Genomic DNA, 20,095 nt, shown 5'->3' with positions numbered 1-20,095 from the left:
TACAAACCTGGGGGAGAGCCATGGCTCTCTGTTTTGTAAGGCAATGCCCTTCCTGGGTGGAGGAGCTAACACCCCCTCCCTCAGGAATGTGCAACACTCTGGCGGTGAGTTTCAAAGGGCTACTGCACCTGAAACTCGAGCCTCCAGGCCTGCTGCTAGCAGCAGAGGGCTTCCCCCCTTGAAAACCCCTACTTTTGGTGGGAGGAAAGGCGGGAAACCAGACAAAGGGTAGGAGGAGTGGCCTCATTGAGCATGCACCACCCCTAGGGGCCTGCAGGCGAAGTGGACCCTCCATCTAATTTGCCTCCATATTGGATGGGAGGAAAATATCCAATAGGGTTTAGGGATGTGACCCTTCCCACAGGAAGTGGTCACTGTAGTGTGTATAGCCAACCTAAGATAAGTGTCCCATTGGACACTACCAGGTTTCCCCTAAAAAGCCCCCTAAATTCAGTAGTTAGTGGGCTCCCCTAGACCAAGATTTTGGATTCATCTGGAAGAAAAGAAGACAGCACCAAATAGCCCGCGAAGATGAGGACAGAGGACCTGCTGCACCAGAAAGGCTCCAAGACCCATACTTGCTGCACCAGTGTCCCGACAATCGCCGATGCAAAGGAGCTGATCACTGGACCGACCTCAAGAGACTCCGAGATCCTCCAGGCTTTGCAAATAGCCCAAGAGTTCCTTTCTGAGTGGAGGCGCCACTTAATAAACTACAGGAACCTGCAAGGAACCTGCAACTAGGAGAGGGACACTTCACTAACTGTACAATATCTCCGCAACCGGAAGCCCCACTCCGGACCCAACAACACACCAAAGACAACCCAGACAAGACCTACAAGTGTGACCAGTTTGGTGGCAAGGTGCCCTCCCGTGGCTGATTTGTGGCAATACCCCAGGGAGTGACCTTTGCATGTCAGACATCAACAACAACAGCTCCCCCAGAGCTACAACTGAACTAGGAGGAAGCCTCAGTTGAGGGACTTCAGTGACACCCTGGACCTTTCACCAGAGTGCCTGCAACATCTTGCACAATCTGAAGAAGATTTACCTTCAGCTCAAAAGGGTCCCTTTGCGCACAGCATCCAGGACCTCCAAAACACCCTGCACCTGGCCGCCCTAGCCCTGCATCACAGGAACTGCTGTGTGCTCGGGTCCCCAACCCCTTTGTGACCTCAACAGCCCAAGGGGACTCCCAGGAACCATCATTAAATTAGCAAACCAGCTCCTTTTACAAGTGGCCCATCCAGGTGGCCCTGTGCCTGTGCCAAGAGGTTTTCCAACGCTGCTCCTGCTGGAACCGGGAGCCGCCCGTGGCTCTCCAGCTGGCACATGGTGCCCACCGACTACTTGACCACCTTACAAAAGAAGAGACTGGTAACCCAACTGTACCGTTTTTACTGCATTTTTTAAAGTGACTGCCTATTGAATCCTATGGTGGGTAATTACGCACAGAAACACTAACTATATTAAAATTTCAAAAAGTCATGACTAAAAAAGTACTTAATGTATTCTAAAGATTTTGGCCTTAAAATTTATATAAAAGTGTGAAGTATTTTTATAAAATCTGGCCCGAGTTATTCATTGCGTGTGTCTGGTGCATGATTGGATTTGTGAGTACAGCGAGTACTTGGCACATCTCCTGGATTAGCCTAACTGCTTGACCAGCTGCCTTAGAAATTGGAGCATTAGGTGGTCTCATTTTTACCTTTGGAAACCAACGTGTGGTTGCCTGAACCCTCTGCATAGTGTGCTTAGTTTTGCATACTACATAGAGGGCCAGCCTGCTACAGCCATAACCTGAAAGTCTGGTCCGTGGGGTCTATATCACACCATGCAGTATGTATGTACACCATGCTATAGGAGGGGCCAAAACCTCTGAGTCTCATCTGTGGTCTCCATACGGACACTGTACAGTAGCATGACTTGAGTGTCGGGTCTGCGGGCTCTATATGGACACTGTACAGTAGAAGGGAGTGGAAGACAAAATAGAAGAAGCGATTATGAAGGCCTGGGCCAAATTCATATTATGCTTATGTTTTTCCTGAAATTCACATTGTATAAAATTTGTTACATTATCCTGGAATATGTCGTTTCTCAAAGTTTCATGCTGAGAGTCTTGCAAGATACATTTCCTGCTAAAACCATTCTTCTGCTGGTATCTCACATGACTTTTTGCCCTCACCTGAAACAGTCACTCAGGATACTGGCAGACCACATTTGCTCCAAAATTGTGATATCTTCATGTAGGTTCATAAAGTTTCACTGCCCAGCTCCTTTATTGAAGTGGTTACAGGGTGAAGAAAGGAAAGTATGTGATGATGAACAAAAATATGTCCCTTGGACCTCCCTAGCCTCGGCATGCAGGGAGTATAGTTGTGCATGCAGAAGCGAAAGGGGATAGCCATGCCATGGAGGTGAATTCTCTGCTCTCTGCATTGGTGCCTGTGTCTACCATGAGGTACTGCACGTTGATGTGGCTTGTGTTGAACGATAGATGGTAGAGGTCATAGAAATAATCTAATTATCTCCATAAATATATATTTTAAAATTTGCAGTAGGCAGGCATGTCCATACTGGATGTGTCTCATAACTTTATTCAATTAATGAGAAACTGCTGTTTCCATTCCTTGGTGACATACTACCACTGATTGAATATGACTGAGTTTCTTTGTCTTCTTTTCCACCTTGAAGGCTTTGGAACCTTCCCTCACATCCACATTGATTACCATGAGGATGGAGGGATACTGGTTGCGTGTAAATCTTCAGGTTGGTATCCAAAGCCAGATGCTGCATGGCAGGATGTGAAGAAAAACTCCTTGCCACCGCTCAGCGAGACATGGGCTGTGGATGAAGACGGCTTGTTCTACGGGGCCATCACCATTGTCATGAAATCAAAATCCAGCCAGAATGTGTTGTGTTCGATAAGGAACCACCTCACTCAGCAGGAGCACGGTGTGCACATCTCTATGTCAGGTAAGTCAGCAGAAAGTGACGTGTGCACCTGAGTTTGTCTGAGATTTAGGGACTGTAAGAGATTTGTGTAGTTCTTATAGGACCAAAGGGGATGGTGGGCGTGATTTAAACAATCTCTTCAGGGCATCAGGATTGAGGAAGATTTCATTACTGGAATTTAGAAGAGTTCTTATTCTTTTTCAGATAATCATGAATGGTTGTCATGAGTGAGCCTTTTACTCTATAAAAACCTATTCAGAAATAGATTTTGGATAATATGAGGGCGGAATTACCAGGGATGTGTTTGAATCTATCTTGTTCTTTTGCTAGCTCACAAGCATATAATTTCACCAGAAAATCTCAATTTTGGTGCTCTAATAACTGAGAGTCAAAGATGTAACTAGTCACCAAGGAGTTTCATCACCATGTAGAAGAATGAGGCCAAAGGTTGAGTTCTTTTTTAAGATTATTTAACTTTGAGGTGACATGCAAGATGCTAATCATGTGTGGCGGGGTACTTTATTCCATATAATACATGGTCACACCATCACCTTTCCAACAAACCACTTAAAATCTTGGGGGCATATTTACAATAGGTTTGCAATGTATGTACATCACACATTGTGGTACATGCGCAACACAATCCTCTAAGACAGAATTAACAGCCAGACAAAACCACTTTGCGTTGCTCTGAGTAGCCTCATAAATCTGGAGTAGCACAACGCAGCACAAATCACTATGTTACACTACTGTGTCCTGGATAGGCATTCTATAGACATTGCAGAGGGTGTGCAGATGCAACTCCCAGGGATTTTGACTATTTCCCAGATTTACAAGGACTTATAAACCTCGAAATGTGCCAAAAGCTTGTTCCTTCTTAGGGAAGACAAAACTAGGAGAAATCCCTTGATTTCTCCTCATTACTTCCTCTTTCTATGTGTACTGCATTCTGTAGCATACAGAGATAGAGGAATACACCTCCTAGGATTGTTTTGTGCAGGAAGGAGCCCCATCCTGCACAAAATCAATCCTGCACCCAGCACAGGCCCCCTTGCAGCATAGTGCAAGGGTGCTTGCCTCGGTGCTGGGCTGCCTAAAGAGTGCCAGTGCAGAGCAAAAGGCAGGAATGCACCATATGCCCCTAAATATGCACATTCCTGCCCTTCCCCTACGGTGCAAAAAGATGACTTAGTTTCATGAATATACATAGCTTTGTCAGAAACAGGGAGCACGTTTGCAAACATGAAAAATAAAAACAGAATCTCTAGTGCAAAATTAAACACATCAAAAACCTGTTATATATTTGTTGCAAAAGGATATCAGAAGCAGTTCAATATGTCTTTAAAAAAAAAAAAGTTGTAGTAACTCAAAATGTGTGGAATCATGCAGAAAAAAATCTAAGTTTTCTATAAGTCTTCAAGAAATGCGAAAATAATCATGTGCTCTGCTGTTCACTTTAAGCTAGAAAAATAGAGCAGAAGAAAGAAGTGCAACACTTTTTATTTTCGTTGCTTTGAACAGCTGCTCCACGACCCAACCTGCCTTTCACCTCTGCAGCTGGCTCTGGCAGCAGTCACTGTGGCATTAGATCTCACCTGCAAAAACATTACAGTCGAGTTCTGACATCTGTTCTTTGTAATCGCTGGTTGGGTGCAGCACAAGTCGCAGATTATAAAGAAATTGGAGACTGCCTTTTTTACAGGAATTACTGAATCCCACGTATTATAAAGCTATGGGATAATATGATGGCATACTTGCCGGAACAATCCACCCAAGTTTTAAGTGGTCTCACTGTCAGTGAGTCTCCCTAAGGAGGAGGCTGCACTCAGAAATGCGTGCAAGCTTTCCGCGCCTAGGGACCCAGCCACACCACGGTGATGAGGACCATTAATAAGCTTACCACACCTAGGGACCCAACCCGTAATGCACCAACAAGGACCATTGACAGGCTCACTGGGCCAAGGGACCCTGCCATGCCTCAGTGACCAGGATCATTAACAAGCTTGGCACACCTAGGGAACCCGCCATGCCACAGTGACCATGATCGTTAACACGCTCACTGCACCTACGGACCTAGCCATGCCACTGTGACAAGGACCGTTAACAAGCTTGCCACGCATAGAGACCTGGCCATGCCGCAGTGATGAGGACTATTAACAAGGTCGCAGTATCTAGGGATCCAACCCATACTGTAGTGACAAGGATAATTAACAAGCTTACCACACCTAAGGAATCAGCCGTGCCACAGTGACAATGACTGTTAACATGGTCGCAGCACCTAGGGATCCAACCATGCCACAGTGGCGATGACCATTAACAATCTCACTGTGCCTAGCGGCCCAGCCATGCCCCAGTGACGAGGACCAAAAACAAGCTTACTGTGCCTAGGGACCCAGCCATGCCCAGTGACGAGGACCAATAGCAAGTTTGCCATACCTCGGAACCCAGCCATGTTGCATTGATGGGAACCATTAACAAGATTACTGCACCTAGGGACCCCACCCATACTGCAGTGGCCAGGACCCTGAACAAGCTCGCAGCACCTAGGGACCCAGCCATGCCTCAGTGTAGGAGGCTGGACTGGCTTGTAGTGAGTACCAAGGGGTACTTGCACCTTGCACCAGGCCCAGTTATCCCTTATTAGTGTATAGGGTGTCTAGCAGCTTAGGCTGATAGATAATGGTAGCTTAGCAGAGCAGCTTAGGCTGAACTAGGAGACGTGTGAAGCTACTACAGTACCACTTAGTGTCATATGCACAATATCATAAGAAAACACAATACACAGTTATACTAAAAATAAAGGTACTTTATTTTTATGACAACATGCCAAAGTATCTTAGAGTGTACCCTCAGTGAGAGGATAGGAAATATACACAAGATATATATACACAATAGCAAAAATATGCAGTATAGTCTTAGAAAACAGTGCAAACAATGTATAGTTACAATAGGATGCAATGGGGAAACATAGGGATAGGGGCAACACAAACCATATACTCCAGAAGTGGAATGCGAACCACGAATGGACCCCAAACCTATGTGACCTTGTAGAGGGTCGCTGGGACTATTAGAAAATAGTGAGAGTTAGAAAAATAACCCTCCCCAAGACCCTGAAAAGTGAGTGCAAAGTGCACCAAAGTTCCCCTAAGGACAAAATAGTCGTGTTAGAGGGAGAATGCAAGGAAAACACAAATCAGCAATGCAACAACGATGGATTCCTGTCTGAAGGTACCTGTGGAACAAGGGGACCAAGTCCAAAAGTCACAAGCAGCTCGGAGATGGGCAGATGCCCAAGAAATGCCAGCGGTTGGTGCAAAGAAGCTCTTACTAGGCTGAAGAACTGTGAATACTGCAGGAACGACAAGGGCTAGAGACTTCCCCTTTGGAGGATGGATCCCCGACGCCTTGGAGAGTCGTGCAGAAGTGTTTTCCCGCCGGATGGACGCCAACAAGCCTTGCTACACGCAAATCGTCCGTTTGGCGTTTTTGGACGCTGCTGGGGCCCAGGAGGGACCAGGAGGTCGCAAATTGGACCTGCAGAGAGAAGGGACGTCGAGCAAGACAAAGAGCCCTCACTGAAGCAGGTAGCACCCGGAGAAGTGCCAGAAACAGGCACTACAAGGATGCGTGAAACGGTGCTCGCCGAAGTTGCACAAAGGAGTCCCACGTCGCCGGAGACCAACTTAGAAAGTCGTGCAATGCAGGTTAGAGTGCCGTGGACCCAGGCTTGGCTGTGCACCAAGGATTTCCGCCGGAAGTGCACAGGGGCCGGAGAAGCTTGCAAAGTCGCGGTTCCCAGCAATGCAGCCCAGCGAGGTGAGGCAAGGACTTACCTCCACCAAACTTGGGCTGAATAGTCACTGGACTGTGGGGGTCACTTGGACGGTGTCGCTGGATTCGAGGGACCTCGCTCGTCGTGCTGAGAGGAGACCCAAGGGACCGGAAATGCAGTTTTTTGGTGCCTGCGGTTGCAGGGGGAAGATTCCGTCGACCCACGGGAGATTTCTTCGGAGCTTCTGGTGCAGAGAGGAGGCAGACTAACCCCACAGCATGCACAAGCAGGAAAACAGTCGAGAAGGCGGCAGGATCAGCGTTACAGAGTTGCAGTAGTCGTCTTTGCTACTATGTTGCAGGTTTGCAGGCTTCCAGCGCGGTCAGCGGTCGATTCCTTATCAGAAGGTGAAGAGGGAGATGCAGAGGAACTCGGCTGAGCTCATGCATTCGTTATCTAAAGTTTCCCCAGAGACAGAGACCCTAAATAGCCAGAAAAGAGGGTTTGGCTACCTAGGAGAGAGGAAAGGCTACTAACACCTGAAGGAGCCTATCACAAGGAGTCTCTGACGTCACCTGGTGGCACTGGCCACTCAGAGCAGTCCAGTGTGCCAGCAGCACCTCTGTTTCCAAGATGGCAGAGGTCTGGAGCACACTGGAGGAGCTCTGGACACCTCCCAGGGGAGGTGCAGGTCAGGGGAGTGGTCACTCCCCTTTCCTTTGTCCAGTTTCGCGCCAGAGCAGGGGCTAAGGGGTCCCTGAACCGGTGTAGACTGGCTTATGCAGAATTGGGCACCTCTGTGCCCAACAAAGCATTTCCAGAGGCTGGGGGAGGCTACTCCTCCCCTGCCTTCACACCATTTTCCAAAGGGAGAGGGTGTCACACCCTCTCTCAGAGGAAGTTCTTTGTTCTGCCATCCTGGGCCAGGCCTGGCTGGACCCCAGGAGGGCAGATGCCTGTCTGAGGGGTTGGCAGCAGCAGCAGCTGCAGAGAAACCCCAGGAATGGCAGTCTGGCAGTACCAGGGTCTGTGCTACAGACCACTGGGATCATGGAATTGTACCAACAATGCCAGGATGGCATAGAGGGGGCAATTCCATGATCATAGACATGTTACATGGCCATATTCGGAGTTACCATGGTGAAGCTACATATAGGTAGTGACCTATATGTAGTGCACGCGTGTAATGGTGTCCCCGCACTCACAAAGTTCAGTGAATTGGCTCTGAACAATGTGGGGGCACCTTGGCTAGTGCCAGGGTGCCCTCACACTAAGTAACTCTGCACCTAACCTTTACCAGGTAAAGGTTAGACATATAGGTGACTTATAAGTTACTTAAGTGCAGTGTAAAATGGCTGTGAAATAACGTGGACGTTATTTCACTCAGGCTGCAGTGGCAGGCCTGTGTAAGAATTGTCAGAGCTCCCTATGGGTGGCAAAAGAAATGCTGCAGCCCATAGGGATCTCCTGGAACCCCAATACCCTGGGTACCTCAGTACCATATACTAGGGAATTATAAGGGTGTTCCAGTAAGCCAATGTAAATTGGTAAAAATGGTCACTAGCCTGTCAGTGACAATTTGGAAGTAATGAGAGAGCATAACCACTGAGGTTCTGGTTAGCAGAGCCTCAGTGAGACAGTTAGGCACCACACAGGGAACATATACATGCACACCTATGAGCACTGGGGCCCTGTGTGACAGGGTCCCAGTGACACATACATATAGGCCACAAACCTATGAGCACTGGGGTCCTGACCAGCAGGATCCCAGTGACACATAACAACCATACTGAAAACATAGTGTTTTCACTATGAGCACTGAGGCCTGGCTATCAGGATCCCAGTGAGACAGTGAAAACAGTGACAAACATCCTGACATACACTCACAAACAGGCCAAAAGTGGGGGTAACAAGGCTAGAAAGAGGCTACCTTCTCACACAACCCCCCCCCAAACGAAGGACAATAAGGCTAACCTTGGCCAGTTGAGACTTTATTGTCTAAGTGGTGAAAAGTAGAGAGTAGCTCTGCAATAGACTGGTTACTCCCTTTATCATCCACTATATGGTTACTTCCCTGTGGGGATGTAAACCACCCTGTTTGAAGTTTTTTAGCTAAGCAACAATGTGAAGATGTATTTTCAGAGTTTCTATCAGTAAGTTTTAGTTTAGAGCAGTGGGAATTGTCCACTGAACCTATTTGTAATGATGGAAATGCCAGACAGGGATGCTGTCTCAGTAAAGCCATAGCTGGGCAAAAACTTTGTCCATTTGGCTGGAAGAGGGAACAGGGATGCTGTTTCTCTTGAGTTGGAGCAGGGCAGGGATGCTGTCCTATGAGCTCCACACTAGGGCAGGGATGCTGTCCTAAGTGTTGTGAGGCAGTGCAGAGTTTCTGCACTAAAGTTTCTCTGGGAGGGTTGGAGGGATGCTCCATGTTAACTAAACTGGTGCTCTTTTTCTCACCAATGTTAGTTATCCCACAGAGAGGTACTTCCACCTCAGGGAGTCCAGCTTTGCCAGCTGATGATTCCCTTGGAACAGGTGCCACCCCAGGAGAGGTTTCTCCCACCACAGGAATAGTATCCTGAATGGTAGGGTGGTTAGGGGATACTGTGATACCCTTTTTACCTGTTGCTGGAGAGGGATCCTGAGTTTTCAGGCCTTCTCTCCTTTGCTTTTTCATTTCACTTGAAATGAGAGGGAACAATTCCTCAGGGATGCCCAGCATGGCTGCATGGGCATAAAACTCTACATCAGCCCAACCTGAGGCCTCTAGGTCATTACCTAAGAGACAGTCTACAGGTAAGCTAGGTGATACCACCACCTGCTTAGGGCCAGTAACTCCACCCCAACTAAACTGAATTATAGCTAAGGGAAGAAACTTAGTGGAGTTATGGACATCAATAATCTTATACTGTTGTCCAATGATGTGTTGTTCAGGAGGCACTAGGTTTTCAGTCACCAAAGTGAAACTGGCACCTGTGTCCCTGTAGGCCAAGGCCTCAACACCATTTATTGAAACTGTCTGCCTGTACTTATCCATTGTAAGGGGACAAGCAGCCAGTGTGGCAAGGCCAATGCCACTAGGTGTGACAGAAACTGTCTTGGGACTGATTACATCAGTTTCCACTATGGACCCATAAGTGAACCCAACTACACCCTTTGCTTGACTGTTGCCAGCAGTCCCACCATTAGTATCACTACTGCTAGGGGCACTAGAGCTTGATGTATTAGTGGTGGTAGGCTCAGGGGGTTTACCTGGACAGGACTTATCCCCTGGCCTATGGCCTCTGTTTTTACACACAAAGCACCAAGGCTTTTTAATGTGTGCAGGTTGGGAAGAAGAGGAAGAATTTGTTTTATCCCCACCCTCTGAAGAGTGTTTAAGATTTGAAGTGGGATCTTTGGTTTTACCCTTATCCCCATGCTTATCTTGAGATTTTTCACCATCTTTCTTCTTATTGCCATCTTTGTCACCCCCTGTATGAACTTTTCTGTTCACCCTTGTTCTGACCCATTTGTCTGCCTTCTTTCCCAATTCTTGGGGAGAGGTCAGATCAGAGTCTACCAGGTACTGGTGCAACAAATCAGACACACAATTATTAAGTATATGCTCTCTCAGGATTGTGTTATACAGGCTTTCATAATCAGTAACTTTACTGCCATGTAACCACCCCTCCAAGGCCTTCACTGAATGGTCAATGAAATCAACCCAGTCTTGTGAAGACTCCTTTTTGGTCTCTCTGAACTTTATCCTGTACTGTTCAGTGGTTAAGCCATAACCATCCAGGAGTGCATTCTTAAGAACTGTAAAATTATTGGCATCACTTTCTTTCACAGTAAGGAGTCTATCCCTACCCTTTCCACTAAATGATAGCCATAGGATAGCAGCCCACTGCCTTTGAGGGACATCCTGTACAGCACAGGCCCTCTCAAGTGCAGCAAACCACTTGTTAATGTCATCCCCCTCCTTATAAGGGGGAACTATCTTATGCAGATTCCTGGAATCATGCTCTTTTGCAGGATGACTATGGGGAATACTGCTGCTGCCACCATGGGTATCTAAACCCATTTTCTGTCTTTCCCTCTCTATTTCTAAAGACTGTCTATCCAAATCCAGCTGTTGCTTCTTGAGCTTCAGTCTGGTTTGCTCCACTCTCAATCTATTGAGCTCCCTTTCCAACAATCTGTCATCAGGGTGGGTGGGAGGGACATTTCTAGATACAGAGGTATGATGGGAATGAACAGAAGGAGACCTGTCCCTTACAGAGGGCACCCTAACAGCTTGGCTACCAGTATAATGTGAGAGCACATCATCAGTATGATGTGATTCAACCTCTGTACCAACTATGCTAGACTGTCTAGTAATGGGCAGGCTGAGAAGTTTCTTTCCTGAACCTTTTCCTGGGGGAGTCCCTGGATCAGATTGAGAACCATTAGCTACTTTTTCTACAGATTGGGCACTTATGGCCTTATCCTGTACTCTAAGCATATTAATTAACAGTTCTAAAGAAGGATTCTTCCCTACACTCAAACCTCTCTCTATGCAGAGACTCCTTGCTCCTTTCCAGCTAAGGTGATCATATGCAAGTTTGGACAGTTCAACTTTTTGGCCTGTGCCAGACATTTTTAGAGAGAGTTAAAGTGATAGACAAAGAGAAAAAAGTTTTCAGAACTTTTTGGAAAGACAGAAAAAACTTTTTAAACTTTTAAGAACTTTTTGAAAGTTTAGAAGTACTTTTCAGCACTTAGAAAAGAGTGAAAAGAGGAAATGCAAAACTTTTTGGCTATGTGTATATACACTGACCTTGTTTTGTATATTTTTCTCTTATGAAAAGTACAATGACAAGAGTGGTAAGTAGTCTCAAGCACTTATCCCACCACTGCACAACCAATGTAGGAGGCTGGACTGGCTTGTAGTGAGTACCAAGGGGTACTTGCACCTTGCACCAGGCCCAGTTATCCCTTATTAGTGTATAGGGTGTCTAGCAGCTTAGGCTGATAGATAATGGTAGCTTAGCAGAGCAGCTTAGGCTGAACTAGGAGACGTGTGAAGCTACTACAGTACCACTTAGTGTCATATGCACAATATCATAAGAAAACACAATACACAGTTATACTAAAAATAAAGGTACTTTATTTTTATGACAACATGCCAAAGTATCTTAGAGTGTACCCTCAGTGAGAGGATAGGAAATATACACAAGATATATATACACAATAGCAAAAATATGCAGTATAGTCTTAGAAAACAGTGCAAACAATGTATAGTTACAATAGGATGCAATGGGGAAACATAGGGATAGGGGCAACACAAACCATATACTCCAGAAGTGGAATGCGAACCACGAATGGACCCCAAACCTATGTGACCTTGTAGAGGGTCGCTGGGACTATTAGAAAATAGTGAGAGTTAGAAAAATAACCCTCCCCAAGACCCTGAAAAGTGAGTGCAAAGTGCACCAAAGTTCCCCTAAGGACAAAATAGTCGTGTTAGAGGGAGAATGCAAGGAAAACACAAATCAGCAATGCAACAACGATGGATTCCTGTCTGAAGGTACCTGTGGAACAAGGGGACCAAGTCCAAAAGTCACAAGCAGCTCGGAGATGGGCAGATGCCCAAGAAATGCCAGCGGTTGGTGCAAAGAAGCTCTTACTAGGCTGAAGAACTGTGAATACTGCAGGAACGACAAGGGCTAGAGACTTCCCCTTTGGAGGATGGATCCCCGACGCCTTGGAGAGTCGTGCAGAAGTGTTTTCCCGCCGGATGGACGCCAACAAGCCTTGCTACACGCAAATCGTCCGTTTGGCGTTTTTGGACGCTGCTGGGGCCCAGGAGGGACCAGGAGGTCGCAAATTGGACCTGCAGAGAGAAGGGACGTCGAGCAAGACAAAGAGCCCTCACTGAAGCAGGTAGCACCCGGAGAAGTGCCAGAAACAGGCACTACAAGGATGCGTGAAACGGTGCTCGCCGAAGTTGCACAAAGGAGTCCCACGTCGCCGGAGACCAACTTAGAAAGTCGTGCAATGCAGGTTAGAGTGCCGTGGACCCAGGCTTGGCTGTGCACCAAGGATTTCCGCCGGAAGTGCACAGGGGCCGGAGAAGCTTGCAAAGTCGCGGTTCCCAGCAATGCAGCCCAGCGAGGTGAGGCAAGGACTTACCTCCACCAAACTTGGGCTGAATAGTCACTGGACTGTGGGGGTCACTTGGACGGTGTCGCTGGATTCGAGGGACCTCGCTCGTCGTGCTGAGAGGAGACCCAAGGGACCGGAAATGCAGTTTTTTGGTGCCTGCGGTTGCAGGGGGAAGATTCCGTCGACCCACGGGAGATTTCTTCGGAGCTTCTGGTGCAGAGAGGAGGCAGACTAACCCCACAGCATGCACAAGCAGGAAAACAGTCGAGAAGGCGGCAGGATCAGCGTTACAGAGTTGCAGTAGTCGTCTTTGCTACTATGTTGCAGGTTTGCAGGCTTCCAGCGCGGTCAGCGGTCGATTCCTTATCAGAAGGTGAAGAGGGAGATGCAGAGGAACTCGGCTGAGCTCATGCATTCGTTATCTAAAGTTTCCCCAGAGACAGAGACCCTAAATAGCCAGAAAAGAGGGTTTGGCTACCTAGGAGAGAGGAAAGGCTACTAACACCTGAAGGAGCCTATCACAAGGAGTCTCTGACGTCACCTGGTGGCACTGGCCACTCAGAGCAGTCCAGTGTGCCAGCAGCACCTCTGTTTCCAAGATGGCAGAGGTCTGGAGCACACTGGAGGAGCTCTGGACACCTCCCAGGGGAGGTGCAGGTCAGGGGAGTGGTCACTCCCCTTTCCTTTGTCCAGTTTCGCGCCAGAGCAGGGGCTAAGGGGTCCCTGAACCGGTGTAGACTGGCTTATGCAGAATTGGGCACCTCTGTGCCCAACAAAGCATTTCCAGAGGCTGGGGGAGGCTACTCCTCCCCTGCCTTCACACCATTTTCCAAAGGGAGAGGGTGTCACACCCTCTCTCAGAGGAAGTTCTTTGTTCTGCCATCCTGGGCCAGGCCTGGCTGGACCCCAGGAGGGCAGATGCCTGTCTGAGGGGTTGGCAGCAGCAGCAGCTGCAGAGAAACCCCAGGAATGGCAGTCTGGCAGTACCAGGGTCTGTGCTACAGACCACTGGGATCATGGAATTGTACCAACAATGCCAGGATGGCATAGAGGGGGCAATTCCATGATCATAGACATGTTACATGGCCATATTCGGAGTTACCATGGTGAAGCTACATATAGGTAGTGACCTATATGTAGTGCACGCGTGTAATGGTGTCCCCGCACTCACAAAGTTCAGTGAATTGGCTCTGAACAATGTGGGGGCACCTTGGCTAGTGCCAGGGTGCCCTCACACTAAGTAACTCTGCACCTAACCTTTACCAGGTAAAGGTTAGACATATAGGTGACTTATAAGTTACTTAAGTGCAGTGTAAAATGGCTGTGAAATAACGTGGACGTTATTTCACTCAGGCTGCAGTGGCAGGCCTGTGTAAGAATTGTCAGAGCTCCCTATGGGTGGCAAAAGAAATGCTGCAGCCCATAGGGATCTCCTGGAACCCCAATACCCTGGGTACCTCAGTACCATATACTAGGGAATTATAAGGGTGTTCCAGTAAGCCAATGTAAATTGGTAAAAATGGTCACTAGCCTGTCAGTGACAATTTGGAAGTAATGAGAGAGCATAACCACTGAGGTTCTGGTTAGCAGAGCCTCAGTGAGACAGTTAGGCACCACACAGGGAACATATACATGCACACCTATGAGCACTGGGGCCCTGTGTGACAGGGTCCCAGTGACACATACATATAGGCCACAAACCTATGAGCACTGGGGTCCTGACCAGCAGGATCCCAGTGACACATAACAACCATACTGAAAACATAGTGTTTTCACTATGAGCACTGAGGCCTGGCTATCAGGATCCCAGTGAGACAGTGAAAACAGTGACAAACATCCTGACATACACTCACAAACAGGCCAAAAGTGGGGGTAACAAGGCTAGAAAGAGGCTACCTTCTCACACTCAGTGACGGGGACAATTAACAAGCTCTATGCATTTAGGGATCGAGCCATGCTGCAGTGCAGGAGACTATTAACAAACTTTGCGTCACCTAGGGACTCCCTCAGGAATGTGCAACACCCTGACGGTGAGCTTCAATGGGCTACTGCCCCTAAAAACTCGAGCCCCCAGGCCTGCTGCTAGCAGCAGAGGGGTTCCCCCTTTGCAACCCCCACTTCTGCTGGAGCAAAGGTGGGAAACCAGACAAAGGGTAGGAGGAGTGGCCTCATTGAGCATGTACCACCCTTAGGGGCTGGCAGGCGAAGTGAACCCTCCATCTCATTTTCCTCCATGTTGGATGGTAGGAAAATATCCAAAAGGGTTTAGGGAAGTGCCCCTTCCCACAGGAAGTGGTCACTGTAGTGGGTATAGTCACCCAAGGGTAAGTGTCCCATTGGACACTACCAGGTTCCCTCTAAAATGTCCACTACATTTAGTATTTAGTGGGCTACCCTAGACCAAGAAATTTGATTAATCTGGAAGAAAAGTAGACGAAACCAAAGATCCCACCTAGATGAGAACAGAGGACCTGCTGTACCAGTGCCCCAACAGTTGCCCGTGCGGAGGAGCTGAGCACTGGACTGACCTCAAAAGACCCTGAGGACCTCCAGGCTTCGCAGAGAGACAGAGAACTCCTTTCTGAATGGAGGCACCACGTAACAAGCTACAGGAACCTGCAAGAAACCTGCAAACAGGTGACAGACACTTCACTGAACTGACAATATCTCTGCAACCAGAAGTCGCAGTCGGACCAAATGAAACATCAACTACAGTCCGGATGAGGCCTGCAACTGTGCCCACCTTGGTGGCACAGCGCCCTTCGGTAGCTGAGTCGTGGCAATACCCCAGTTACTGACCAGTGCATGTTGGACATCACCAACAACAGTTCCCCAGAACTGCAACTGGACCAGGAGGAATCCCCAGTTAAGGGACTTCAGTGACATCCCAGACCTCCTACCAGAGTTCCCGGGATGTCCTGTGAGACCCCAGGAAGAAGACTCACCTCCAGCTCCAAAGAGTCCCTTTACACACAGCATCCAAGACCTCCAAAACACCCTGCACCTGGCCGCCCAGAGCCTTGCATCGTGGGATTTGCTTTGTGCCGCAGGTCCCCAACCCCTTGCAACCTCAACAGCCCAAGGGGACCCCCAAGCACCCACCTTAAACTTGCAAACCAGCTCCTTTTCCAAGCGGCCCCTCCAGGTGGCCCTGCGCCTCTGCCAAGAGGTTTTCCAACGATGCTCCCACCGGAACCGGGAGCCACTCGAGGCTCTCCAGCTGGTACAGTGTGCCCACTGACCACTCCAGCCACCCTGCAAGAGGAGAGACTGGTAACCCAAATGAGTGATGTTTACTGCATTGATTCCAATGGTGCATATTTACACAAAGAAAGACTAATTTTATTAAAACTTCAAAAAGCTATAACTTGAAAAGTACTTAACGTATTCTAAAGATCTTTTTATTAAAATGTATATAAAAGTTGTGAGTATCTTTCTAAATTATGGTCTTGAGTTATTCATTGAGTATGTGTGGCACATGATTACATTTGTGAGTACAGCAAATACAGCACATCTCCTGGATTAGCCTGACTGCTCGACGAGCTACCTTAAAAATTGGAGCATTAGGTGGTCTAATTTTTACCCCTGGAAACCAACGTGTGGTTGCCCGGACCCTCTGCATAGTGTGCTTGGTTTTGCACACTACATAGAGGACCAGCCTCCCACACCTGCTGCAGTGATGACCGGCTGCGTGGATCCTGCATCACAGGTCGCAGTCCGGGGTATATTTTTTGGGCTCCCCCTAGGGACACTATTGGCTATTGCTATTTGCACTATTGTCTAACCTTTTATATGCCTATTTCTGATAACTAGTGTGTATATTTAGTGTATTACTTACCTCCTATTGGCGGGTTGCCCTTCTAGTATTTTGTGGTATTCTGTTCCAAAAATAAAATACCTTTATCTTTGTACAACTGAGTGTTTTCTTTCATGTGAGTAACTGCTATGTGACTACATTGGTATGGCATGAGCTTTGCATGTCTCCTAGATAAGCCTTGGATGCTCATCCACAGCTACCTCTAGAGAGCCTGGTTTCTAAACACTGCCTACCCTCCACTAAGAGGGGATACCTGGACCTTGTAAAAGGTGTAAGTACTTTGTGTACCCACCACACACCAGACCAGCTTCCTACACTCCCAGTCCACAGGCCCTTGCCATGCTGCCAGAGACCCATGCAATGTTTTCGTCACAAGGCCAGGCCCCTAACATCCTCCAGGGCCCCCATGCAATGCTCCTCCCACCTGGCCAGGCCCCTAACAGCCTCCAGGGCCCCCATGCAATGCTCCTCCCACCTGCCCAGGACCCTAACATCCTCCCAGTCCACAGGCCCCTAGCATTTTCCCAGGGACCCATGCAATGCTTCCTTCACCTGGCCAGGTTCCTAGCATCCTCCCAGGCCTCAATGCAATGCTCCTCCCACCTGGGCAGACCCCTAACATCCTCCCAGGCCCCTCACATCCTCTTGGGGCCCCATGCAATGCTCTGCCCACCTGGCCAGGCCCCTAACATCCTCCTGGGGCCCCATTCAATGCTCCTCCCTTGAGGCGAGCTCTCGCCACACACACAGGCTCTAGCCTTCCCTTTATAATCTTCAAGTGGTTTATAGTGAATGAATCATTATAAACATTTGGATTTGGACCTGGAATGTAATCCTTCTTGCTAGAAGGTTATTTGTTCCAATATTTTGTGCGCACAGGAGAAAATACTTAGAGCCTAATTTAGAACTCAGTGAAATCTAAATCCCAAGTGCTATAATCGGATTCAGATTTCAGTGGACGAGGTATTGGTCACGTTGTGATGGAGTAACCTGTCCTCCAAGTTCTAAATCAGGCCTCTAACTCTGTTCTCTCAGTCTTGGAGCATGTCCTCTCAGTTATTGGTGCAATGTGGGGAATCATCTGCTTTATGCTCTTTTACTCTCAAGCATGAATTAAAATTCTGTGGAGTAATGTGTTTTTTCTCCTAACAGACAAATTCCTCTCTCAAGTGTCTACACCAACTGTGGTGCTGCTTGTCGGTGTGATCATACTGATGGGTGTCCTTGGCCCTGTCACTTACTTTGTCTGGAAATATCGCAAGAAGAATGGTGAGTGTCTATGAAGACGCCGTAAAATGGGGATGGGGAAGCAGCTGTGGTCTGTCTACCTCTCACAGGAGGTGATGTAACTCCCTGACCAGCCTCAGCGGTATGGTCTGTCCTTGTGCACGTGATGGTTGTAAACGGAAGGGTTTCCCCTTAAGAAAGGCTGACCAACCCCTTGAACCTAATGCCCAGTACATCAGTGCAGTGAACCAACCCCTTGAACCTAGCGCTCAGTACATCAGTGCAGTGGACCAACCCCTTGAACCTAGCACCCAGTACATCAGTGAAGCCAACCAACCCTTTGAATCTAGTGTCCAATATATCAGTGCTGGACACCAACCCCTTGAACCTAGCGCCCAGTAGATCAGTGCATTGGACCAACCCCTTGAACCTAGCACCCAGTACATCAGTGCAGCCAACCAACCCTTTGAATCTAGTGTCCAATATATCAGTGAAGACACCAACCCCTTGAACCCAGTGTCCAGTAGATCAGTGCAGCAGATCAACACTGTGAGAAAGTAGCCTCTTTCTAGCCTTGTTACCCCCACTTTTGGCCTGTTTGTGAGTGTATGTCAGGGTGTTTTCACTGTCTCACTGGGATCCTGCCAGCCAGGGCCCAGTGCTCATAGTGAAAACCCTATGTTTTCAGTATGTTTGTTATGTGTCACTGGGACCCTGCTAGCCAGGACCCCAGTACTCATAGGTTTGTGACCTATATGTATGTGTTCCCTGTGTGATGCCTAACTGTCTCACTGAGGCTCTGCTATCCAGAACCTCAGTGGTTATGCTCTCTCATTTCTTTCCAAATTGTCACTAACAGGCTAGTGACCAATTTCACCAATTTACATTGGCATACTGGAACACCCTTATAATTCCCTAGTATATGGTACTAAGGTACCCAGGGTATTGGGGTTCCAGGAGATCCCTATGGGCTGCAGCATTTCTTGTGCCACCCATAGGGAGATCTGACAATTCTTACACAGGCCTGCCAGTGCAGCCTGAGTGAAATAAGGTCCACGTTATTTCACAGCCATTTACCACTGCACTTAAGTAACTTATAAGTCACCTATATGTCTAACCTTTACCTGGTAAAGGTTGGGTGCTAAGTTACTTAGTGTGTGGGCACCCTGGCACTAGCCAAGGTGCTCCCACATTGTTCAGGGCAAATTCCCCGGACTTTGTGAGTGCGGGGACACCATTACACGCGTGCACTACACATAGGTCACTACCTATGTGTAGTTTCTCATTGGTAACTCCGAATATGGCCATGTAACATGTCTATGATCATGGAATTGCCCCCTCAATGCCATCCTGGCATTGTTGGCACAATCCCATGATCCCACGGGTCTCTAGCACAGACCCGGGTACTGCCAAACTGCCTTTTCAGGGGTTTCACTGCAGCTGCTGCTGCTGCCAACCCCTCAGACAGGTTTCTGCCCTCCTGGGGTCCAGCCAGGCTTGCCCAGGATGGCAGAACAAAGGACTTCCTCAGAGAGAGGGTGTAACACCCTCTCCCTTTGGAAAAAGGTGTTAAGGTAGGGGAGGAGTAGCCTCCCCCTGCCTCTGGAAATGCTTTCATGGGCACAGATGGTGCCCATTTCTGCATAAGCCAGTCTACACGGGTTCAGGGACCCCTGTGAGAAGGTAGCCTCTTTCTAGCCTTGTTACCCCCACTTTTGGCCTGTTTGTGAGTGTATGTCAGGGTGTTTGTCACTGTTTTCACTGTCTCACTGGGATCCTGATAGCCAGGCCTCAGTGCTCATAGTGAAGACACTATGTTTTCAGTATGTTTGTTATGTGTCACTGGGATCCTGCTGGTCAGGACCCCAGTGCTCATAGGTTTGTGGCCTATATGTATGTGTCACTGGGACCCTGTCACACAGGGCCCCAGTGCTCATAGGTGTGCATGTATATGTTCCCTGTGTGGTGCCTAACTGTCTCACTGAGGCTCTGCTAACCAGAACCTCAGTGGTTATGCTCTCTCATTACTTCCAAATTGTCACTGACAGGCTAGTGACCATTTTTACCAATTTACATTGGCTTACTGGAACACCCTTATAATTCCCTAGTATATGGTACTGAGGTACCCAGGGTATTGGGGTTCCAGGAGATCCCTATGGGCTGCAGCATTTCTTTTGCCACCCATAGGG

At 48.1% G+C, this 20,095-nt stretch overlaps 1 protein-coding gene across 1 annotated transcript in view; it reads left to right on the top strand.

Moving 5' to 3' along the window:
• The window catches only part of LOC138279330 (butyrophilin-like protein 2), a 430,170-nt gene that overhangs the window by 37,686 nt on the left and 372,389 nt on the right, over positions 1 to 20,095 (top strand). Inside the window, exons 4-5 of the mRNA XM_069219396.1 lie at positions 2,695 to 2,976; positions 17,832 to 17,948. Coding sequence (XP_069075497.1) covers positions 2,695 to 2,976; positions 17,832 to 17,948 — 399 coding nt within the window. The remainder of the gene's footprint in view (positions 1 to 2,694; positions 2,977 to 17,831; positions 17,949 to 20,095) is intronic.

This window comes from Pleurodeles waltl, chromosome 2_2 (genome assembly GCF_031143425.1).
Source record: "Pleurodeles waltl isolate 20211129_DDA chromosome 2_2, aPleWal1.hap1.20221129, whole genome shotgun sequence".
NCBI classification, from domain to species: Eukaryota; Metazoa; Chordata; class Amphibia; order Caudata; family Salamandridae; genus Pleurodeles; species Pleurodeles waltl.
The sequence above is the reverse complement of the archived record's forward strand: the minus strand, read 5'-3'. Positions and strand labels throughout refer to the sequence as shown.